This window comes from Schistocerca americana, chromosome 11 (genome assembly GCF_021461395.2).
Source record: "Schistocerca americana isolate TAMUIC-IGC-003095 chromosome 11, iqSchAmer2.1, whole genome shotgun sequence".
Classification (NCBI taxonomy): Eukaryota; Metazoa; Arthropoda; class Insecta; order Orthoptera; family Acrididae; genus Schistocerca; species Schistocerca americana.
The window spans coordinates 123,454,548-123,480,355 of NC_060129.1; the positions used below are offsets into that span (position 1 = coordinate 123,454,548).

General features: G+C 42.2%; 1 protein-coding gene across 1 annotated transcript in view; it reads left to right on the forward strand.

Moving 5' to 3' along the window:
• The first annotated feature begins 8,832 nt into the window (after positions 1–8,832).
• LOC124553767 (insulin-like growth factor 2 mRNA-binding protein 1) overlaps positions 8,833–25,808 on the forward strand; it is an 885,110-nt gene continuing 868,134 nt past the window's right edge. Inside the window, 1 exon segment of the mRNA XM_047127703.1 lies at positions 8,833–9,497. Within this exon segment, the coding sequence (XP_046983659.1) occupies positions 9,323–9,497 (175 nt within the window). The 5' untranslated portion in view covers positions 8,833–9,322.

The following is a 25,808-nucleotide window of genomic DNA, read 5'->3' on the forward strand; positions in this document are numbered from 1 at the left end:
GTTAAGTTTCTCGCTGTTCGCTTTTCTGCTACTTCTCATTGCTTTCGTCTTTCTTCGATTTACTCTCGATCCATATTTTGTACTCATTAGACTGTTAATTCCATTCAACAGATCCTCTCATTTTTCTTCACTTTCACTAATCATAGCGATGTCATCAGCGAATGGTGTCGTTGATACCGTTTTATCCAGAGTTTTAATCCCATTTTTGAACCTTTCTTTAATTTCCGTCGTTCATTCTTCAGTCCATAAATTGAACAGTAAGGGCGAAAGACTACACGCCTGTCTTACAACCTTTTTAATTAGAACACTTCATTATTGGTCTTCCACTCTTGTTGTTTTCTCTTGGTTCTTTTATATATTACCGGTATTTTCCTGTAGCTTACACCTATTTTTCCCATAATTTCAAACATTTTGCACTATTTTCATTGTCGTACGCTTTTTGTAGACCGACAAATCCTATGAACGCGTCTAGATTTTTCTTTTTTTTTTTTAGTCTTGCTTCCGATATTAAGCTTAAGGTGAGGACTATCTCTCCAGTGCCTTTACCTTTCTTAAAGCCAAACTGATCGTCATCTAACAGATCGTCAATCTTCTTTTCCATTCTTTTGCGCGTATGTAGTGGATTCCACGTCATCATAATCCGTTGCATGTATTATATTACTGGTCGTCCATGGCGATTTCTTCCCTCAGCAGCTCTTTCTACTATTGTTCCAATGATATTTTTGGGACTTAAATGTGTCGTACGAGTTTGACTCTTCTTGTTTAGGTGGTTATCCATGGATACCTGGTTCCCTGTACTCTTCTCAGCATCGCTTGTCTCTTCAACTGATCTTCGTCATCTTTCTGAAGCTACAAGTCTTCAAGGGCTTGCACCCATTTCCTGTCTTGTTTTCCAAGCTTCACACTCGTATAGGGCCACACATCTGAGCAAGCAAATGTTTTCTTGATCCGTTTCCTTATTTCCAGACTGATGTTCTTTCTTCTGAGTGATCTTCCTCAAAGTAGATGCAGTTTTGGCCTGCTGTTTTCTACACACAGTTTCCGTCTTGCTTCTGCCGTCCCATGTGATCCTGCTTCCGAAATAGGTAAATTCCGTAATCACTTGTAACTTCTCTATTACAATTCCTAGTTTTAGAGGTTCATATTCTTCTTCAGTACTGCATATTACAAATTTAGTATTTCGATTGTTTATTCTCGTACCACACTGATTACAGAGAATGCTTTCTATTGTGCTGACAAGGGAACCTCCCCATCGCACCCCCCTCAGATTTAGTTATAAGTTGGCACAGTGGTTAGGCATTGAAAAACTGAATACAAATCAGTCGAGAAAACAAGAAGAAGTTGTGTGGAACTATGTAAAAAATAAGCAAAATATACAAACTGAGTAGTCCATGCGGAAGATATACAACATCAAGGAGAGCGTGAGCTCAGGATCGCTGTGGTCCCGTGGTTAGCGTGAGCAGCTGCGGAATGAGAGGTCCTTGGTTCAAGACTTCCCTCGAGTGAAAAGTGTAACTTTTTATTTTCAGACAATTATTATCTGTCCGTCCGTACGTCCGATGCGAGGTAACTGCGCCGTAGTATGGGGACGCTACACCTAAACAAACATCGAAACACACGACGTCAGTCGACTACAGCGCACGGAAGAGAGAGCATTCCTGCTAACGAGGCTCCCTGGCTGGCAGTTGACTGTTCGCTACTTTGGACGGACAGATAATTATTGACTGAAAATAAAAAATTAAACTTTTCACTCGAGGGAAGACTTGAACCAAGGACCTATCGTTCCGCAGCTGCCCACGCTAACCACGGGACCACAGCGGACCTGAGCTCACGCTTTCCTTGATGTTGTGTATCTTCCGCATGGACTACTAAGTTTGTATATTTTGCTTATTTTTTCCATAGTTCCACACAACTTCTTCCTGTTTTCTCGATTGGTCTGTGTTCAGTTTTTCAAGGCCTATCCACTGTGCCAACTTATAACTAAATCTAAGGGGGGTGCGATGGGGAGGTTCTCTTGTGAGTACCTTCTGTAGATCTTCTTTCGTCTCCGTGACCACAGCTATATCATCTCTGTAACGCACCATGTCTATATTCTGCACATTAATTTTGATCCCAGTAGCTTCGCCAACTTGGTCTATAGCTTCCTGGATGTAAGCACTGAAAATAAAAGAAAAAAGCGCACATCCTTACCTCACGCTTTTTCTAATTTTTGCCCTTTGTTCTTGATGAAAAGTCCTTGCTACACCCACTTAGATCTTACAGGCGCTGAGTATCACCATCATGTCTTTTTATTTTAGACCTGCTTTCTTCAGCATTCTGAACATCTCTTGCCAAATAACATTACAGTACAGATCTAGACAGACAACATAAGTTGGTTTATTATACTTTATTTGCTTCTCGATAAGAAGCCTCAGTGTCAGAATCGCCTCTCTTGTTCCTAATTCTCTCCTCAATTCGAATCGATCTTCAGTCAATGTTGCTACTACACAAAAATCTTCCCCCGTGCAAACAACTCCATCCTTGGGTTCAAATGGCTCTGAGCACTATGGGACTTAACATATGAGGTCATCAGTCACCTAGACTTAGAACTACTTAAACCTAAGAACATCACACACATCCATGCCCGAGGAAGGATTCGAACTTGCGACCGTAGCAGGCGCGCGGTTCCAAACCGAAGCGCCTAGAGCCGCTCGGCCACAACGGCCGGCCTCCATCCTTGGGCACATGAGCAAATGTTCAAATGTCTGTATTTCTCCACATTCACGTGGGTCATCTTCAAAGTGGCCCGTGCTTACTTTACATTTTGCAATTCCTGTTCTTTACATGTTCAGTGCTTTCCACGTACTATACTGTATATGAAGAGGGTTGCGAGGTGCCGGGGCTAGCAGTGTATTTAACACTAAATTCTAGAACCTACACATGTAAATGATGCTCTAAGCCCCCCCTATTCTAACTCCGACTTTTGCTGTTGCACAAGGATTAAAAAATATACGCGAACTGACTGTAATCAACCCTGCAAGTGGAGTAGAAAAGAGTTTGGCACCTGCAATAATTTAATTTGATAAATAAGTTAAATAAAGGAAGGTTTCACTAACGTAGTGAGAAATGATGGGTTGCTCTACCGATTAACAGAATGAAAGTTCTGTCCAAAATAGCAATATGATTTATTAAGACTAAACACAAAATAATAAACAAAAACACATGAAACATTTATAATACATCAAATTGGCTCAAATTGGATACACAAACAAACGCTATGAAGGTGAAGTTGTCCCTAAACTAGATTGTGAGGTTTATGACGAAGTGGTATGTGGAGCCAATTCCTTCCCACTCAAATCTTAAGAGAGGCACACAGCTAACCCAACATTAATTGCTGTTACTCAAGACAGAACAAAGTTAGAAAAAGACGAATAGGCGCACTCTGCTGAGCTCTGATTATCACCTGTGAAGATCCCTATCTGCCGGTGCTGTGGACATACATTACCAAACTGTCTTCTTTTTTTTTTTTTTTTTTTTTGTTTGTGGTTTTAGGGCGCAAAACTTCTATGGTCATTAGCGCCCAAAACTGTCTTCTTAACTGCCAGAACACGATCTGGCGTACCGGAGGCGATGGCTGGTTGCTTCGACGTCCTCGACCGAAAGGTGAGAGCCGACTACCTAGAGCACCCGTACAGGCCGAACACACAACATTCCCGCCCCCACGACAGTGGCCGTGGTTAAACGTTCCAATCAGCAACTCGAAAACTGGCGGAAAATTCCACTCCATTGCCGGAGCACTACCATTCCACCAATGGAGATTCTTGGCGCCAATTTCTGCGCTGATTTTGCTACGTCACGGAGCTATGCCCTGAGCCAGCCAATCACAGTTACTATTTTGCAGAAAGCACGGGAATTTTCCCTGCACAACTGCCTGGGTACACAAGTCATTCCCACGCCTCGCTGGTAGCCCGCCAGAAAGTGTTTTCGCTAAGATTCTGCGAAGTAACGGAACCTCTAGCCCAGCCGCTACTTCAGACCCCTCGGGGCGTGGCTTTTGACAATGTCGGCGTCTGGAAAGCATTCACTCGACTTCCTCACACCCGTCGGCTTAACCCTTTCCAGATCAGGAGAGCCCGCCTGTCACCGGACCACCCGGGTGACGAGAGACGCTGCGTGGGAAGTCCGCATGTGAAGGAATAGCAACTTTTCACCGCATGCAATTAGAGACGAAAATCGTAAGATAGAAATATGAGAGGTGGCTCATGCCACCTCTCAGGGTATCTGTCCGAAAGAATAGATACCATTGGTGATCTTGCAGCTCTCGAACAATGAAATTACAATATCCAGACCATTAGCTGCTTAGAGGCGTTGATAAATATCAAGGGGGACAGTGGAAAGTGTTTGCCCCGACCAGGACTCGAGACCGGGATCTCCAGCTTGCATGGCAGACGCTCTATCCAACTGAGCCATCGAGGACAGAGGATAGTGCGACTGCAGGGACTTATCTCTGGCACGCTCTCCCTCAGACCCACATTACCAACTTACTGTCCGCACACTACATTTGTAGTGCCCCTGCCAACTATACTCATTACTCGCGGTAGTCAATCTACCGAGTCCCGTAAGAGTTTGAGCAACGTGAGTGTATCCGCACTGAAGATCATTGGCCGGTAAGCCTTATCTATATGAAGATGGTATCTGTTCTTTCGGACATGTCCGAGGGAGCAGATCTGATATCTGTTCTTTCGGGTGTGTCCGAGACAATTCTTTTCTTTTTGTTTGCTTGTTTTGCGCATATTTAAGATTGCATTTGACAAGTAAAGAAAATTAGCTAAGCGTGTAACTTCTGCGCTTTTATGAACCAAAACAATTACTTTTGATGCAAGTACAGCTTACATGCACGAACACAGACAGTCTGTATAATTATTGTTGTTAATTTGTACTCAACGTTCTTCAGCATTATGAGAGGCAAGAGTTTCCTGTTGTAACTGGTAGCAGGTTAGGTTAGTGTTTTTTAACGTCCCGTCGACAACGAGGTCATTAGAGACGGAGCGCAAGCTCGGGTTAGGGATGGATGGGGAAGGAAATCGGCCGTGCCCTTTCAAAGGAACCATCCCAGCATTTGCCTGAAACGATTTAGGGAAATCACGGAAAACCTAAATCAGGATGGCTGGAGACGGGATTGAACCGTCGTCCTCCCGAATGCGAGAACTGGTAACTGTGAAAGCTGTTTTCTAATAACAGAAACATATTTTACATAACCATGATGAAGTATTGTAGCAGGATATGTTTTTGTTTTGCATATTTTCTGATTTTAATTGTTTTAGGGAATTGCGTTTTCTAGCACTGTATGATAAATCTTTTTTTCTTTAATTTTTACTGCAACATCCCTCTATTTCACGTTACAAAAAAACAATTTTCAAATAAAATCTGAACTAAACAATGACAATTTCAATTTTGCTAAAAATACTGTTTGTTTTGAAGTAACAAACGAGAGGATAATTATGTATCTCACAAGCGTTCTGTGGGTTATGTGGCTCTTTATATATGCACACTCAGTTTCTACACTGTTCATCGCTTCCGCTTTCTAGGGTAATCTAATAAGACGCTGATCGCGTGCAAAGCGATCGAAATGAGGTAACACGCGATAGGTATTGAACACATCTGACGTTGAGGTAGCGCGGTTACGATCTTACTGACCAAAGCTACTAGAGAAACCTACTTAGGATCTTTGTGTTTTGCCTTACGACAGGTCTTGTCATGGGGTAAACCTCGTCAGAGAGGTCCACCGCATGAGCATCTAGGGAAGTGATTCCAGTGGAGGTTTCCCCTTGCCTTCCACTGATGATGATGATGAAATAATAATGAGGACAACACAACACCCAGTCCCTGAGCGGAGAAAATCTCCGACCCTGCCGGGAATCGAACCCGGGCCCCTTGCGTGACAGACCGCCGCGCTGACCACTCAGCCATCGGGGCGTACCTACTTAGGAGAGTACACAGTAATTTTACATCTCTACATGTAAAAAAAATTTAACGGATTCGATTTAGTATTCATGTGGATGACTTCACATTTTCCATTGTTTAGCGTCAACTGCCACTTTTCGCACCGTACGAATATTTTTGCAGTATTGACATTGAGCTTGTGATGACTTTAAGAGACACTAAACGACAGCATCATCAGCAAACAATGTAAGAGGGCTGCTCAGATTGTCTCCTGAATCGTTTAGATACAGGGTGATTCCAAAAAAACAAAAAAAAAAGTTTACAAATCGGCTTGGCACATCAGGCATACGACAAGGATCGGTAATCACATTGGAATCGGGGGTCGCGTGGGCCATCCGGGACTACTAAATGGCTTTGTAGTTATTTGGTCACATACGACAAATGGTCGCCCACTACAGGAGATGCTGAAAGTTCTGTCCAGATGCATCGAGACACACCTGGCATCAATGCTGCATTGAACAGCGCACCCTCACAAAGACAGCTGATGGATCTCAAAGCAGTGTTCGATTTGTGCTTTTACCAGGGGGGGGGGGGGATGTCTTAGGGGGTTAGTATAATTATATATGTTACTAGCTTGGACTGTGGCGTTACCCATGGTTAAACAGTTATTTATAAATAGATGTTAGTGCCGAAACTCACTATTCACGCGTAAGCACTATCAGAAAAGCCATCCCTTGTTATATCTTTAAAAGTACATTATAGGTAAAGCTTATTTACAAAATCATCTACATACAGATATACGAGGGGAATTCAAAAAGTAAAGGCACATTTGTGAAAAGCTGTACTTATTCTGATGATAGAAAACTGAAACATGCGTTATTTTTCTACACAACCTCCACGGACTTCAATGCAGTTTTCCCGACGTTTTATGAGTTTTTTTTACTTCATCAGAAAATACGTTTATCGGTTGCATATGTGACTAATTTTGCACCGCAGCAATGACGTCTTCATCACTTTCAAATCTTCTTCCCTGTAATTCTTCCGTTAAGGGTCCAGACATGTGAAAATCGCTTGGAGCCAGGTCTGGACTGTATGGTGGGTGTTCCAGCACCTCGAATCTCAACTCCTTTATTGCGTCGGCTGTCCGTTTGGCAGGATGTGGGCGAGCGTTATCTTGCTGCAGGATGACACCCCTTCGCAGTTTTCCACGACGTTTGTATCTGATTGCAGGTTTTAGTTTCGTACGCAACACATCACATCCACCATACAATACAGACCTGGCTCTAAAGCCTCGTTTACGCCGTGGCGACGTCTTGCAACATTGTGGCATGCTGCGGAAATGTGGCGTGCGTCGTCTTGTCGTTTAGTTCTAAATGTTTTGAATTGCTTACCTACTACATAACACTTTTTCAAAATTAATAAGCATACATATTAATAGTATTAATAGTAAGACTGTATTAAAAACTTTCAGTGTTCGGCTCAACAAATTTAAATTATATGTGAAGTTTTACTCCAGTGAGTGGGAAATAAACATCCCAGGTTGGGATGCTGTAATGACACATTCCTATGCAGAGACATACAATATCTTAAAAGCTGCGCCAAAGATAAATTGAGAGGCATGTATATTATAATCTTTGTAAAGTTCACATTGGATTCTCTTTTGTTTGATACTCCAAGGAGCTAAGGGACACTTTCGATTGTTGCCTTGTGGAGGATGGACGTGATTTTTGGACTGTGCGGAAAGGCAGCCATATGGTTGGTAATTATGGTTTGTGCGACGAGCACAGCAAGTCTTATTGTGTTGTGAATAAAAAATAGTGAAAAGTATCGAAGTGTTACGAAAATTATTTATGGCGACGTAGCATAGTATTCCTTGGTTTCCACCGTCTTCGTGAAGTGAACCGATGCCGACTCATGATGGTACACACGGTCAACAAAGAGAAGAACATCGATGGCGACTAATGAATTAATATTGTGGCAGAAGGACTAATTCTACGTCTAAGGTGAGAACTCTGATTAAATCAACAATGACGTGGAATTTCAAATGTAAAATGTTTTTTATTTATTTCGCCACAATGCATAAGCTAAAACCAGAGGAGGTGATGATCTGATGCAGAGGGGGGGAAATCCCCCCATCCCCCCCTGCAAATCGCACACTGTCCCAAAGACATCTTGCTACCGCAGCAATACTGCCGACCAGGTCCTCAGCCGATGTAACATGTATTTCATCCCTACAGATACCCCCACAAGAAAAAAATCTATTGCACACATCAGGTGATCGTGATGGCCATGCAGCTGGCCCATCTCGACCGATCCAGCGACCGGGAAAGGTTACCTGCAGATGTGCCGAATACGTGATACGTGCGACATCCAAGTCGGCCCATTTAAACTGTCTCCGACGGTGCCAGCGCACACGCGGCTATAGCGCTCTGTCGTGGCGCTTGCGACCCCCGGTTCGTGTGAGATCACTGGTCCTTGTTGTATGCCCGATTCGTCATGTCAGTTTTTCTGAATCACCCTGTAGATTAGGAACAACAGAGGTCTTATAACACTTCCTTGCGTACGGCCAGATACGACTGCCCACCACCAGACAATGTAAGGTAGCTTGCGCATTACAGATGCCGGTGTAGGCGACGCCGTGTTCCGACTCACTGCTTTGCCGTTGTGGACGGTCCGGTCTTCCGCTTCTTCCTCTCGCGCGTGTTTTTGTCGTACGCGTCCTCGCGCACCCGCATAAACGTATGCGTGCACTCCCGAATATTAATCGGCCGCTACCCAATGGGCCCGGTAGGCGGGAATCGCCGGCCGTCACGTGACCCGCAGGCCGACCAATGGCGAGGCGCGAGCCGCTGTTTCAACGCCGAGCGCTGCCTCGGGCCGCTGCCATAGTAGCGAGCGAGGCAAGGACAGCGGATGTACACGCCGCGCCCGGCAAACGTTTTCGCAGTGCCCGATGACATTGCGCAGTTGTTGCGCGTCCACTTGGCATTTTTTTTAGTCGTAGCTCCGCCGAGGTGTTCCCCTTCGGCGCTACTGCTACCGCGGAACAAAATTTTTTTACGGACACTTTTCTTTTATATCTTAGTGTGAGAATGTCATTTTGTAGCGACCGCTGATGTGCAGTTACAGTGTGCGGTTTCGTCGTTTTTTTGTAGTACTTTTGTACGGAACGACTTTGTAGCGCAATATAGAGGATATCTTTCGGAACAGAAACAACGATTAGTGCTCCACTGCAGTGTGTTCTTGTGACAGTGCCTAGCTGAGCGGCGAAATTTTTTTTTTGTTTGTTTACTTGTGACGTAGCTGGTCTCTTTCACCTCCTCCGGTGTCTCCTGTTTGTTTCTGGTGCCGCTGCCACACCTGCCAGAAGAGAGTAAACGCAGAGGAAGAGTAGGCGAAGATGAGCAAGCTTTACGTGGGCAACTTGCCTGCCGATGCGTCCGAGGCGACCTTGAGGCAGCTGTTCCAGGACCATAACCTCACGTGCTCCACCATCCTGGTCAAACGGGGCGGCTACGCTTTCGTCGAGTGTCCGGACCAGTCAGTGGCGGACCGCGCCATAGACAAGCTCAACGGTGAGTATTCCTTGCCTCTGTCTGCGCCCCTTTTTGTGCTTACGCTTGACCATGAATATATATACCGCACACGTACAGAAAGGCGTGATTAACATACCTTTCAAGTTATCGACTTCTACTGCATCTCATAATGTTATTTTTCTGATGAACGAATAAGTAAACCACGTCTATTTATTTTATTGAATCCTTTAGAGCTACTGTCCCTGTTCATATAATATGACGTGTTTTTAACACTTTTTTACCGAGCGAGGTGGCGCAGTGGTTCGCACACTGTTTCGCATTCGGGAAGACAACGGTTCAAACCCGCGTCCGGCCATCCTGAGTTAAGTTTTCCGTGATTTCCCTAAATCGCTTCAGGCAAATGCCGGGATAGTTTCTATGAAAGGGTACGGCCGACTTTCTTCCCTTCCTTCCCTAATCCCCCAAAGCAATCAACAAAAAATTGTTTCATGTTTTGATTGATTACAGAGCTACACCTCAGCATATTAATAGCAACAATAATACTGCTTACATTAATAATAATAATAATAATAATAATATACAGTGTGAACGTGTTATGTGTCACACAACTGTGAATAAAGGCGAATAAATCTGCCTGGTCAGTGTCCGGAACATATTATGTTTCTAACGACACAGTCGCAATAGCCGTGTTTTTGCGGTAGTTCTGAAACTTCATTTTATTGATTTCCAGAAATACACGTGCTAAAGGACGTGGCTAGCATAGGACCTAAATTATCCATTTCCACTGCATCTCACGACGTTGTTTTGCATGATAATGGAATGTACGACTAAAGCACATTTGGTTATTTTATTGCTTCCTTTAGACCTACTCTTTATAAAATAGGTCTTGTTTTTAACATTTTTAAAAAATATTGTAACATGTCTTGATTGATTACGGAATTTTACCTGATCATAGCAATAATAATAATAATAATAACAAAAATAAGTAATAGTAAAAACAATATATGTGAACATGTTATATATCACACAACTGAGAATAAAGTGATAATAATAATAATAATTGTTATTAATGGTAAAAGTTGTGAACATGTTATGTATTGCAAAGCAGAGAATAAAGGCGAATCAGTTTTCTAATCAGCTGGTCAATGTCCTAATCTCACTACTTTTAAAACGATACAGCAGAAGTATTCCCTTTTTTATTCCCGTTTTCTGCACTAGTTTCGAAGAAGCTCGTTTTATGCTTTCTAATAGGATGATGTGGTTGCAAAATCGGAAAAGACCATGAATACATACAGAGTGTCCCAAGAAGGATAGTAAACATTCAGAGATATGACAGGAGCGATCATACGAACCAAAAAATATCTGGCAAACATGGGCTCTAAAACGCGTACTTTAAGAGCTGTGAGCTGTTGTTCAGCAGAAGAGATATTTTCCACACTAGCGGATGTGAATAAATGCTCGTAGCTTTTAAAATATAAATTTTAAACCCATGTTTACTTGCAATTTTTGTCTTGTTTTGATCCATACTACCACGTTTCGAAATATCGAAAGCGAGGAACTTGCAGTAGAAGAGATTTGTTTCACAGTATTGAAGATGACGAAGCACTCGTAGCGTTTAAAGCAAGCATTTTAGGGCTCATCTTGACTAGATTTTTAGAAAGTGTCTCGCTCCTATCTCTGCCATGTTAAACGCTTGAAACCAAAATAAAGTCACGTGACGGAGGGCAAACAGTCAACAGCCTGTCATTGCGCCGTATATGAAGGGGAGCCGACAGTTAACATTTTTTTTTTTTTCATTTATGTCTGAAATTAAGCACAGATTTTAATGGTTGAGCGACTTGAAGCTTAAATATTACACATGTAGTTCTAAAAATTAACCTAAATTCTTCAAAATTTCCTAATATTAATGCTATGCATATTCTCATATTGGACACCACCTCAAGAAATTTGTCAAAAGACTGGGGCATTTTGTACTTCAGATGCATTTATTTTATTCGTATACGACTAATGTCTGTCGTTTAGGGTATTTTCAAACGATTTTCTGCAGTTGAAAATGACTGCCTTTACATTTCCGCGTTGTATTTGTTTTGGTACACACATATGCTGTACTGCTGGTTCTGCAGATTGACATTTTAATAAGGCGCGAAATTTATTAATTTATTAAAATGTCGAGCTGTGACACCAACAAGACAACATATGTGCGAACCGAAACAAATAGAACACGTAAATTTAAATACAATATTATGTCAATGCACGTGGCACGTTTTCATATTGCAGAAACTCGCTAGAAAATGGACTAAAAGGAGGAAAATAGTGTTGCGCAGTATAAAACAAATACAGAAGATTCGAAAAGTACGATAATCTTTTATTAATGCGGCAGTAATAACAATAATTTCGTGTGGCTCAGTAGCCTCGTGCAGGTCTTTCTATTGGACGCTACCTTTATGACTGTATATCCATAACCTACCGCAGTTATCCAACCAGAGAAAGGGGATGTTTTTCCATTTGTCCAGGAGAAAAGGTAACAAACAGTTTGAAATATTGTACTGACAGCCCTTTCTTTCGAATAATTTTGTTCACTGTTTCCACAGAAAAATAGAGAATATTAGTTTGCCAGGAAGCATTTCTCAGCAATACATGTGAAAAGTTTTATGGTAAAAGTTGCGTAGTAGACCTCCCTTGTATTTTCCGTAGTTTGTGTGCGATATATGTTCATAATATGCATCAAAATACTCGTTGGAGAATTATCCATGATCTAATATACGTTTTCTGAATTAACGTTGCAGTTTCAGTTTTTATTATGAAAAGGGCTTTGAATATGGACTGAATGTAAACATTAGGCTATGTTACAGGTTTGTTACGCAACGTTCGTTTCGAATTAACAATCGCTGGCTTCGTCAACTCGATACCAAATTATCACCTTTCAACATAACCTTTACATCGGGATGCATTACATATCAGCCTTGTCACCAAAACCAAGAATTCAGAAGAGAGATCCAGTATCACACTGTAGCACTCATTGCTCCTAAATTCTCAGTGTCAATGCAATGGTTACCGCTTATACATTTGGCCAGATGCAATAGTAACGAACAGTTCGAAACACTGTATTGATAGTTCTTCCTTTTTGCAAACTGCAGAATCACAGTTCTTCAGTGTATATAGTTCACTGATTCCACAAGAGTATACGACAAAATACCGGTGTAGCAGGAAGCATTTAGATTTCTCGGCCATGTGAAATGTTTTGTTATGTTTTTGTAAGAAATAGCATCCATTTTTGTCAATAATTGTTAATGTTTTACGACTTTTTTAAATCCAGTACAGATACCGAAACAGTATCAAGATAAAAAGCATAATATATTAGAAAACGATGGTTACAGAGAAATCTCGTATAGTCAATTAGATATTAACATGGTGTCGTCTCGAAAGTCGTAGTCATTTATTGAGTTTTAGAGATGAGGACCATCCTTTTTCTTTTACGAGCTACATATATAATGATCATTATCATCCAGTTATTAATATTTAGACACAAATAAATACTCTCAAATAGAAAGCCGTACGCCTCTGTTAGGTAACCTTGGCTTCAACCTCTGAATTCGCTGATTTACTCTCGAAAAATATGTCCGCCAATTTTTTTGTGTTTTTAAAAAAACCTTAGCTGTGTAACGGAGTATACTTCCTTTCACGTAACCTTTCGTTGCATCCAAACGCTGAACAAGACTTCATCGCTGTAATAAAGAAACCTTCACCAAAAATACTATAGTTAAGACAAAAGTAAATTGAGCAGTATCCCTGAAGTTGTCTGTAAAGGTATGTCACTACCAGTCAATTGACTGTCATGTTGGTTTCAATATAATGACATCATGTGAGGTCTGTGTCATCTGTGATCTAAGATTCCGTGCGTGCTCTTGAGATGTTTACACTGCTCAGCGAAAGCGTTCCTCGCACATGATGTTGTGAAGAGACTGCGCATGCACAGTATTTATTGACAACACTAGTTTGTCGAAGCTTCAATATAGTGAAGCGCCCCCCCCCTCCTCCTCCACCTCTCCCCCCCCTCCCCCACACACACAATCAATAATATTGCCAATATTTGTGGAATTCCAAAACTGCGTTATTAAAAGAATTCACAGTTGTATTCAGTTCTATTATTTCCTTGTTTTTCTGTCCCACCACTCAGTTTCACTCACAATTTAGGTTACAGCCACCAGTTTCGAACAAAAAAAAAATGGCTCTGCGCACTATGGGACTTAACTTCTGAGGTCATCAGTCCCCTAGAACTTAGAACTACTTAAACCTAACTAACCTAAGGACACCACAGACATCCATGCCCGAGGCAGGATTCGAACCTGCGACCGTCGCGGTCGCGCGGTTCCAGACTGTAGCGCCTAGAACCGCTCGGCCACCCCGGCCGGCTGTGTTTCGAACAACTCCGTTAAATATCGAATTCTTATCTGAGTGGTTCCTACACGATTAATAATGACATTCGTACATTTTGAGATACTCATAACCAACATGAAACATTCTGTGCCTTGATGTAAGGGCCTACATCACACATGTAGGCGTCTACATCACAGTAAGTCAACCGTTAGCTTAATGTGGCAGAAGGCGCATCTCAAGTACTTCTGCCACAATCCTCTTAGTGTCAAGTAAGCACTTAAATTAAGATGCAGAATGTATGACGTTGGTTATGAGTAGTTTAACGTGCACAAATGTTATTATTAATCATATCAGAACGAATCAGGTAACGGTTCGACAATGAACGGGAAGGGTTGAGACTAGAACCTACTCACCCAAATTGTCAGTGTTAACTGAGACTTAAAAATAAAGAAATAATACAATTACCAGTGTTATCAGTTGGCAGCGCGATTTCACAGGTTTAAGTTTTTGAACACCCAGAAGAAGTCGTGTGCCTCAGTTATACTAGCGGTTCCTGGCAAAGAATAGAAAACTACAAGAAAGAGTAAATGGGCCCGAGAATGGCTGAAAAAAGAGACAGGCCCGTCGCATGTTAATTTTCTGATTGAAATCAGTACCACGGACTCTAAAAATTTCATAAACTGTTTTCGGGTGAGTCCTTCTTCGTACGACTTCTTATTAATAGTCATACGACGTAAAACAAATAAGCAAAATACGGTAATCAGAGACCAGTCGCAATCTATGATCGCTTAGGAGTACCTTTGAGGTTTATGGCGACAGGTAGGTCATTTGTATGCAGGAATTTTAGTGCGGTAAGTCAGCAAATGCAATTAGCATAATCGTTGCTGCAGCATGTGAAGCAATTATATTTGCCCTGCATGGATACATCTGTGTTATTAATATAAATTTTTTTACGCTTGGTGATCGTCTGGTGAGATTGACATCACTTTAGCAGACCTCTTACTAGTCGTTATATATATACTCGTATAATGTATAATTTTCTAAGTAGAAGCGTCTTTCCACAGTGCTGAGTAATTTAACAAGCTAATTCAGTTTTTGAAAATTAATTCAGAAAATAACGGCATACTGAATCTTCCAATGACCGTCCTAAAGTGGTAAATGCAATGACTACTCATGCATAGCCGTATTCAAACTATCTTGTGTTAAAAGACTACTTGAAAAATTGAATCTAAGGTATGAGAAGCACAAAGGCGAACATAAACAGAGACGCTAATGGCATGTGGCTGGCGCATGAAGCTCCGTCAAGACATCTATACGGAGGATGTTGTCATACTGTCAGCGCTCGATCTCACACGCTCAATACGCATCAACAATACTTACATTATTTTTGGGGTCACAGAACTGGTCGTTAATATTCTAGTACTGACAACAAGCGCCTTCAGATGGCCAACATGTCGACGGTTTTACAATATGATTCAACATGTGTGAACCTATAACTTGACAGATATATTACAAAAGCTACGACCACACCCTTGCTTCTAAACTCGATATCATCAAAACTAAAACAAGAGTAACGTATAATCTAATTGGATTCAATCAGATGATGCTGTGCGAATTAAATTACGGAATGAGTTGCCAGGAATTGTAGACGAGTTTTGCTATGTGGGCAACCAAATAACGGACGACGGGAGAAGTAAACAGGTGCTATCAGTACGAATAGGAAGTTTTCTCAGAAATGAAGTTTCCAACGTGGAATATAAATTTAAGCGCTAGGAAGTCTTTTCTGGAATCGGACGTGTGGGGTGTAGGCTTTTATGCAAGTGAAACGTGGATGATAAACAAACAAAGAGAAGGAGAGAAGAGAAGCTTTTGAGATGTGGGGCTACAGAAAAATATTGAAGATTGGATCTGATAACTATTAAGAGATACTGACTCGAACTGGAGAAAAGAGATCTTTGCGGCACAATTTGATTAGAAAAAGGGATCGACTTATAAGGGCACTTTCTGCGACATAAAAGAATCATGAATTTAATATTGGAGAGAAGTGTGAACGGTATAAATTGTGGGGGGCAACCAAAAGATGAATACAGGAAGCAGGTTCAAATAAAGGTATCGTGCAGAAGTTACCAGGGATGAAGGGGCTTGCACTGGACAGAGTATTGTGGAAAATTTGATCATACCACCGATCGGTTTTAGCGCCACAACAATATCGAAGTATTCCACTACACTTTTAAAGAAATTATACAATGTCCTTCACGAAAGATCTCTAATAAAGTTCTTTTACAGTGTAATACATACCTGTAATAACCATGAATAGGTGTTGATAACGACTTTCAGTATTCATACCATTGATTACACCAGAAAAACTGCTCCTAGTAGATAACTAGCATGGCTGTGACAGATCGAAAGCCCCACGTATTTTGCATGCGGTGTATTCCTCTAGTACAGAAGCAATATCGGATGTGGCCCAAGCAGGTGTGATGTTTACGGTTTCTGCTTATATGCTCTGACCGAGAAAATTGCAACACAAAAAAAAATTAATGTGTGGTAATGAAATTTAGGGAATACATTTGTGTAGTTGACACACGGACATGTTTAACATTGCAAGATCACAGGTTGTACAAGCGCGAGATAAGCCATTGCAAATGTATAATGCTGGCACATTATTAATCGGTGTAACCGTCAGAACGTGCATGCATTCTGTTGTGTACGATACCAGTTTGTGGAATGAATATCCATGCCCGTTGCATTCGGGTTGGTCAAGGAATGGTTAATGCTGTTTGTGGATGAACCTGGAGTTGTCGTGCGATGAAGTTCAAAATGGTTCAAATGGCTCTAAGCACAATAGGACTGAACATCTGAGGTCATCAGTCCCCTAGACTTAGAACTACCTAAACCTAACTAACCTAAGGACAACATACACGTCCATGCCCGATGCAGGATTCGAACCTGCGACCGTAGCAGCAGCGCGGTTCGGGACTGAAGCGCCTAGAACCGCTCGGCCATCCGATGACGTCTGATACGTGGTCGATTGGAGAATGATCTGGCTTTCGAGTAGGGGAAGGCTACATGTCGACGTGCTGTAGAGCACATGAAATGTATTCGCTGTATGGACAACCACGATGGAATGGTGACAATGAAAATTTGTGCCGGCGAACTCGAAGCCGGATTTCCCGCTCATCGCGAGCGGTCGCCGTACCATTTGGCTATCCGAGCACCATTCAAGGCCAGATCTAAACTTCTATATGTTGTGAACCACGCGTCTGCAACTTGTACTCGCCCATCCATTATGTATATTCCCCTACAGGGGAGATATTTTACTTGACAGTCGCTTGTCCGGCGTCGGCGGATAAACACAATATTGCAATGCCTGTATTATTCCGAATTCCTTCGGACATGCATGCATGTCTCTCCTGTATCGGCATATACATAATGGATGTATGAGTACAGGTTGTAGACACATAGTGACGACATATGGAAGTTTAGGTGTTTTAGTGAGTTGTGCTCGGATAGCCAAATGGTAGCCGGCACGGTAGCTCAGCGTGCTTGGTCAGAGAGTTGGGTGCTCTCTGTAATAATAATAATAATAATAATAATAAAAACTGAGTGAAGAGATAAACAACGAACTTCAACGGATGTCACGTGACGTCCGCTACGATCAAGTAGAACGAACAAAACAAAGGGGTAAGGGGAAAACTCGCTATAAGCGGGAAATCCGGATTCATGTCCCAATCCAGCACACATTTTCATTGTTGTCATTCCATTATACAGCTGATGGCTGTCCATATTCGCAACTGCGACTATATTTCATGTATATACGAAGACAGTAACTTGTTCTCGAAAGAACAGTTACTGTTGATGACCGTGCAGCTTTTCCCTGGAATAAACGATGACTAACTGAAAACATCAGCTGCTGACAGGTGTTGTTGATATACCTCGATCTGGACAGCTGAGGTTTTCAGTTAGTCATCATCTATTCCAGGCAAAAGCTGCACGGTCATCAACAGTAACTGTTCTTTCGAGAACAAGTTACCGTCTTCGTATATATAGTTAAAGGCTATCCAGCCACTGACCTTCGTCTGTGCGAATGCGTACAGGTTGCCCAAACTCTTACGGGAATCGCCAAAGCGTGCGCGAGTAATGAGTGGTTGGGCAAATGTCTATAAGGTACTTCACATATGTAGAATTGTGGACAGTTGGGAATGTGAGTCTCACGGGAAGCTTGCAAGGGATAAGTCCCTGCAGTCGCGCTATTCATTTGTGTTTCGGTGCCTCAGATGGATAGAGCGTCTGCCATGTAAGCAGGAGATCCCGGGTTCGAGTCCCGGTCGGGGCACACATGTTCAGCTGTCCACATCGTGGTATATCAACAACACCTGTCAGCAGCTGAGGTTTTCAGTTAGTCATCATTTATATTTCATGTGTCTTATAACGGGTGTAGTCGCCGCAGTGCCTGTTCCTTTGGACATGTATGCTTGTTCGAAGGAACATTACATCATAATTCGGAATAACACAGGCAGTGCAATATCGTATACTCTGTGGAGTATGCTAGATTACAACAGTGGTATGTGGGAGAGAGCTACTGTGTTGGGAAAGACCCCCTGGAATGCTATTGATGAATTGCAGCACTAACAGGTCGAATCATCATATTGGCGTACAAATCTGTAGTCAAGATGCTTGGGATTACCACGAGAGGGCTCCTGCTGTCATACGAAATCGGACCCCAGACAATAACTCCAGGTGTGCGTCCAGTGTACCTAGCACGCAGACAGTTTTGTTGCAGGCTCCCAACTGGCCCCCTCCTAACCAACACACGGCCATCACCGGCACCGAGGCAGAACCAGCTTTCATCAGAAAGCACAGCAGACCTCCACCCTGTCCTCCAATGAGCTCTCGCATGACACCACTAAAGTCTCAAATGGCGGTGGTTTTGGGCCAGCGGAAAGCGCGCTACAGGCCTCTGGCTCGGAGATGTCCTTGCAGTAACCGTTTTGTAACAGTTCGTTGTGTCACTGTGGTGCCAACTGCTCAGATTGCTGTTGCAGATGCAGTACGATGTGCCGGTGCCATATGCCGAACACTATAGTCTTCCCTGTCGGTATTGCTACGTGATCGTCAGGAGCCCTGTCTTCTTGCGACCGTACGTTCTCGTCGCCTTTGCTGCCAGGAGTCTACATCTACATTTATACTCCGCAAGCCAGCCAACGGTGTGTGGCGCAGGGCACTTTATGTGCCACTGTCATTACCTCCCTTTCCTGTTCCAGTCGTGTATGGCTCGCGGGAAGGACGACTGTCTGAAAGCCTCCGTGCGCGCTCGAATCTCTCTAATTTTACATTCGTGATCTCCTTGGGAGGTATAAGTAGGGGGAAGCAATATATTCGATACCTCATCCAGAAACGCACCCTCTCGAAACCTGGCGAGCAAGCTACACCGCGATGCAGAGCGCCTCTCTTGCAGAGTCTGCCACTTGAGTTTGCTAAACATCTCCGTAACGCTATCACGGTTACCAAATAACCCTGTGACGAAACGCGCCGCTCTTCTTTGGATCTTCTCTATCTCCTCCGTCAACCCGACCTGGTACGGATCCCACACTGATGAGCAATACTCGAGTATAGGTCGAGCGAGTGTTTTGTAAGCCACCTCCTTTGTCGATGGACTACATTTTCTAAGAACTCTCCCAATGAATCTCAACCTGGTAACCCCCTTTCCGACAATTAATTTTATATGATCATTCCACTTCAAATCGTTCCGCACGCATACTCCCAGATATTTTACAGAAGTAACTGCTACCAGTGTTTGTTCCGCTATCATATAATCATACAATAAAGGCTCCTTCTTTCTATGTATTCGCAATACATTACATTTGTCTATGTTAAGGGTCAGTTGCCACTCCCTGCACCAAATGCCTATCCGCTGCAGATCTTCCTGCATTTCGCTACAATTTTCAAATGCTGCAACTTCTCTGTATACTACAGCATCATCCGCGAAAAGCCGCATGGAACTTCCGACACTATCTACTAGGTCATTTATATATATTGTGAAAAGCAATGGTCCCATAACACTCCCCTGTGGCACGCCAGAGGTTACTTTAACGTCTGTAGACGTCTCTCCATTGAGAACAACATGCTGTGTTCTGTTTGCTAAAAACTCTTCAATCCAGCCATACAGCTGTAGTCAAGTACAGTGGCTACATCCCTGCCAAGTCTTTCTACAGCATCGCAGAACTAACATCCAGCTTTTTGTAGCCCTGTTACAAGACCTCGTTCAAACTCAGTAAGGTGTTGATAATGGCATCTTTGTCGCCTTAAAGACATTCTTGAGTAACATCAGCTCACCACGTCCAATCTAGGACGCTCTCGACCTTTACGACGTCTATTTAAAGAAACCAGATTTGTATCCTCTTAGTCGCGCTACTACCTCCACTCTTATGCTACTGGCTTGATTTTTGAGTTGACATCATCTTTCATAAGTAGAAACACGCCTCCCACCTTTCGATTCTGTCGTACAACTCCTTCAGAATATTATAGACGAAGGGATTTTATAGTCTGCAGTCCTGGACATTTTGCAGACGACACAATTATTAGGGAGTGCCAGTTGGTAAAATAAATATTTATGCCTTAGCTCATCTTGAGAAAAATCTGACTAGGCAATGAGCTATTAATGTTTATCACTGTCCAAACGTGTACTTTACTAAACGTAAATATGTTACAGCCTTTGACTGTAGTGTCAGGGAGCCAAAAGTTTTAAAAGTAGTTGGTAGAAATAATTTGTAGAAACATAAAGTGCGATGATCAACTAAGGTGAGCAGGAAGAGACTTCAGGAAATTGGTAGCATGTTAGTGGATTGTGATTTTAAAGAGATTCCTTACAAAACACAACACTACTCAAGTGTGTTGGACCCTTAACACGTTGGCCATAGCGAGTTTCGTTTGTAAACAAATATCAGCACAAACTGGACAGATCTGTTCGCTTTACAGGTTCATGTAAGCAATATCATCTGGTAGACACTTGGAAGACACATGCGATAAGCAGATCAGATAATTCCATGTACCTGTTTTCATTTAATGATCGACGACTACGTTTTAACATGTGTCAGCGTAACTCCATCACAACATGTAAGTAACATTCTGTTAAGACACAGAGGAATTAAAGTGATTAACTGGCAGCGGGAATTTATTTATATCAATGAGGCAAGTTGAAAATTTGTACCAGGCTGGTGCTCGATCCTGGATCTCCTTGTTATTAGGTTGATGCACTGACCACTACGCCATCTGGACACAGGGGTCAGCACAGCTGCATGAACAACCCTAGCACGCTTCCTGTCAGACCCAAGTTCTCAACTTATACCACAAACTACTGATGTACTGCCCCTATTCATTAGCCTCATTACTCTGTCGTCATCGCCTAATAATGTATGTGGCGATTGTTCTTTCGGACATGTTAGCAAGGACAGACACAGTCGATGACGGCCAATGATCCCTTCAGTCCAGATGCATACCAAGCTCGAACTCAACGGGAGTCGGCAAGATGCCATGAACTATGAGGCTAATGATCAGGGGCACTACATGTGTGGTATAAGTTGAGAATTTGGGTTTGACGGGAGGCGGTTCTAGGCGCTTCAGTCCGGAACCACGCGGCTGCTACTGTCGCAGGTTCGAATCCTGCCTTGGGCATGGATGTGTGTGATGTCCTTAGGTTAGTTAGGTTTACGTAGTTCTAAGTCTAGGGGATTGATGACCTCAGATGTTAAGTCCCATAGTGCTCAGAGCCATTTGAACCATTTTTTTTTTACTTCGATCCATAATGTAGCCTGCATTTCATATTATGAAGCATCTCTTCGTTGTCGCCACCTTTATAATACCCTACGCAGCCCAAAGTATGATTCTTTACCAGAAATAGGACTTCAGATTAAGATAATTAGCTTAGTCGATACGTTAAGTTGTAACTCTCTAGTTTATTTTTGCTTTTACAGTGATCTGATGTTGACTGTACTACGCTATTACATATACAGGGTGGTCAAGTTCAGTCTGAAAAGGTTGTAATAGTGTTGCAACGTAGACTGTGTTGAGAAATAATTGTTAAGAAAAAAGTTCTATGCATTGCCCCTTTCCGAATTAATTAACCTTAAAGTTAGCCAGTCAGGTTGTTGCGCCATCGAATTCATGGGGCCCGCCAAAGACGGTGTCGCCAAACGTGTTCTTCGTTTGGTTTCCTAAAACCGAACAAGAAAGTAATACAAAAATTGTGCCGGCTGGGGTGGCCGAGCGGTTCTAGGCGCTTCAGTCTGGAACCGCGTGACGGCTACGGTCGCCGGTTCGAATCCTGCGTCGGGCATGGAGGTGTGTGATGTCCTTAGGTTGGTTAGGTTTAAGTAGTGCTCAGAGCCATTTGAACCATTTTGATGGGAGGCGTGCTAGGGGAGTCAGCAAATTCGTGCTGATCACTGTGTCCAGATGGGGTAGGGGCCAGCGCGTCTGCCTAACAAGTAGAAGGTCCGAGTTCGAATCCTGGTCTGGCACAAATTTTCAGCTTGCCCCTTGATATAAATCAATGCCCAGTGGCAGCTAATGTCTGTATTTCCTTTGTGTCTTGATTCAAAGTGGCTGCCAAATCAAAACGGTGTCTATTCTTTTCAGACATGTTTCCAAAAGAAGAGACACCGCAGACATAAAATTCTATTAACAACCCACTCGTACAGAAGCAAACACGTCACTGTACCCACGCTTTGCACATAAATGGAACTGGAAGAAAGTTATTAGTGTGCGCAATGACGAAAAGTACCATCTGTCACCTATTTTATAATGGTTCTGCAGAAAGTGTATGCGGTGGAGGGAAACTGCTTTGCTTTGTGGCTGGGAAATTTATTACAAAATAGAATAGTTTTGAAACAGGTGCCTAAATAATGAACAAGTATGTGCAGTCTCGAAATAATGAAATAATGGCGTCTACTAAGGCTTACAGAAAGTGTTATTATTTCACTGATAAGTTGTTCTCTTCCTTTTGACGACTATACTAGGAGATAAATCGAAGAACTAAACTGCATTCTACTAATGTTGTTAAAACTTTTGAGAATCGTCATTTCTTTTACTGATTGGCTACCTCGGAGATGTTTTAATTTTACTGCATGTGTGGGAATTTTTAGGAGGCTGCAGAAAAAAATGAATGGGGTTCAGTATAAACTTGTTAAAACCATGTACGTTTGTGAAGGTTTCGTACGGCGTTTGCGGAGATCAGTAGATGTACATTTATTATCTGTTCATGTGACAACTCCTACTTGGTTTGAAATATCTGGAAAACTAATAATTTAGACGGACGTTGCCAACTTCGATATCATGTATGCAAAGATGCTTGACTTGTATCTACCGGTACTGTAGCTTATTAAAAGAAAATCTTTCGTTTTATCTATTGAATTTTGTTGAACTTGACATTCGTGTAAGAACAGACAGTATTTCTCTTCCGAAGTTCTTTTGAAATCACTTCCTCCCACACACTTTTGCATAATTGTAACGTTATTTTTTTTATTAATTTAGCACTTTGACTATACCTCTCAAATGTGATATTACTATTTTTTCTGAAATTGACAGCATGCTTTTCAATTGCGCTTGGTATTCAGTGAACGAGGAATATATTCATTTCAATTAAATCTGTGAAATTTGCAGAACGTGTGCCAAAATTAAATAGCGGGAGTGGAACTATTAATGATGTATAAAACAGAGTAAGCAGTTGCTTTCTGTACTTGGAAAGCCATTAGTCTTTTATCATGGTCACAATTAAGTGGTATGTGATTAAACAGTTTTGCCACTTGCAGCAACAGATTATTTAAAAAAAGTGAGGGTAGGGGTTGCCGGAAATGACGTTTCAGGGTAGAAATTATTTTGGGTGGTGGTAGTACAGACTAATATTAATAGAACATTCAATATAACGTGTTCAATCTTTATTTACTTCTTGTAACGCGAGTCCATAACTTCTGTTCAAATGTTTTATTGTTCGGTTGAGCTCTTTCACGTGTGAGTCACAGAATTGCATCGTTTTTATTGGCTACAGACATACAGATGTTAGAATGTAACCTAAACAAGTATAGAAGCTGTCAGGGAAAGGCAAATGATTAAGTTCAAATTGCGTTTTCATAAGTCCTTCCTCCGACTCCACTGCCGGTGCGAATTTTCTTGACGATACCAGGTGTAGCATTTACGAGGTCGCCTTGGCATTCTTTCATGATAACAACACTATTCATAATCCGAACGCTCACTTCGCCTTTTGTGTCACCTTTTCCTTTGTAGACTAAGCCTTTCAGCCATACCTACAAGCAGAAATCTGAAAGGGTACGGTGCGGGGACCTTGGTGGACAAGAAACATGACCGTTTTTGCCTATCTATTTTCCATGGAATGTTAGCTTTAGATGATGTGTCACCCGACGACTAAAATATTCAGGGGCCTGCTCAAGCTGGGAGAACATACCCATTCTTGTAGCCAAAGTAACCTCTTCCCATAATGCTGGAAGCTCATTTTCATGAGAGAGTAAATTGTGACGCAGTAAGATGATGAGGTAGCACAACAGGCCCAATCAACTAATCGTCAGTCATAGGACACCAAGCATTTAGAGCGAAGCATTCTTGAAAAAGTGTATTAACTCGGGGATGGAATTTATTAAAATCAAATTTGAACTTAATCATTTTGTTTTGCATAATACGTTCTATGAGCATTTGTTTGGGTTACATTCTTGCAGCAGTATCAATGTAAGCAATAAAAATTGGGCACTTGCTATACGCGAATGTTTTATTCGAATTAGCTACACTGTCGCCTCCCAAACTATTTACTATATTTGAGTAATTGATGTTGTTGTTGTGGCCTTCAGTTCGAAGACTGGTTTGATGCAGCTCTCCATGCTACTCTATCCTACGCAAATCTCTTCGTCTCAAATAACTTCTGCAACCTGCTTCCTTTTGGATCTGCTTACTATATTCGTCTCTTGGTCTCCCTCCACAATTTTTACTCCGGGGCCTTGTTGCTACTTAGATCTTTCAGTGCTCTGTCCTCATTTACGTCCTCTTACCTTTATATAGTATAGCTTTCAAGTGCATCTTCCTTGTATAGACACTCTCTATACTCCTTCCACATTTTAGCTTTCCCTTGTTTGGTTAGGACCGGATTTACATCTGAGCTCTTCATGTTCACACAGCTACTTCTCTTTTTTCCAAAGACCTCTTTATTTTTCCTGGAGTTGGTTTCTATGTTTACCTTAGTGAAATATGCTTCTAAGTCCTTACTTTTGTCCTCTGTTTGGGTAATTATGACTTGACATTTCTCTCTCTTCCTCCCCATCACTGGCAAGGCGATTAGATTGTTTGTTTCTGTAAACTGCTGCAGCTTCATGTGGCTTTCCATAGTTGGGAATTAGCATCGCCAGACAGTGGTAATTGTATATGAGGATTTGGACAGTGTAGCCTCATCAATAGTCGTACGCTGTAACTTGACTCTGTTTTTCTCCTTACAGTAGGCGCACGTTTTAGTGTCGCGGCGCTATTCACAACAGTGCTTGCATTACGATAGGGAGACGGGTGTGTAAAACAACTACTCTTGCTACTGTTCATCTAGCATGTGCAAGTAATAGCTTATTTTCAAATAAATAGCGATGCCTCCCTGTTCATCTACTACTGTCAGGGGAGAATTCCTACACGAATTTTTCTGTGCTGGGGCATTTTCGAAGCAAGCGTTCCGCCTGCCCCATTTGAGCCTGTCCCATTCGATCGCGCGCGACTGTAGCCGAAAGAACGCCGCATACAAGTATGGCGGCTGGTTTTGTGTATGTCAGTGTGTGTGTGTGTGTGTGTGTGTGTGTGTGTGTGTGTGTGTGGTCACAATTTGCCGCTTGTGTCGAACTCAAGTTCGCACACCGCCTCCACTCTACACCATGTTCGATATTGGTCATCTAGTGACTAAGAAGTGAGCACATCAATTATCAGTTGTTGCCT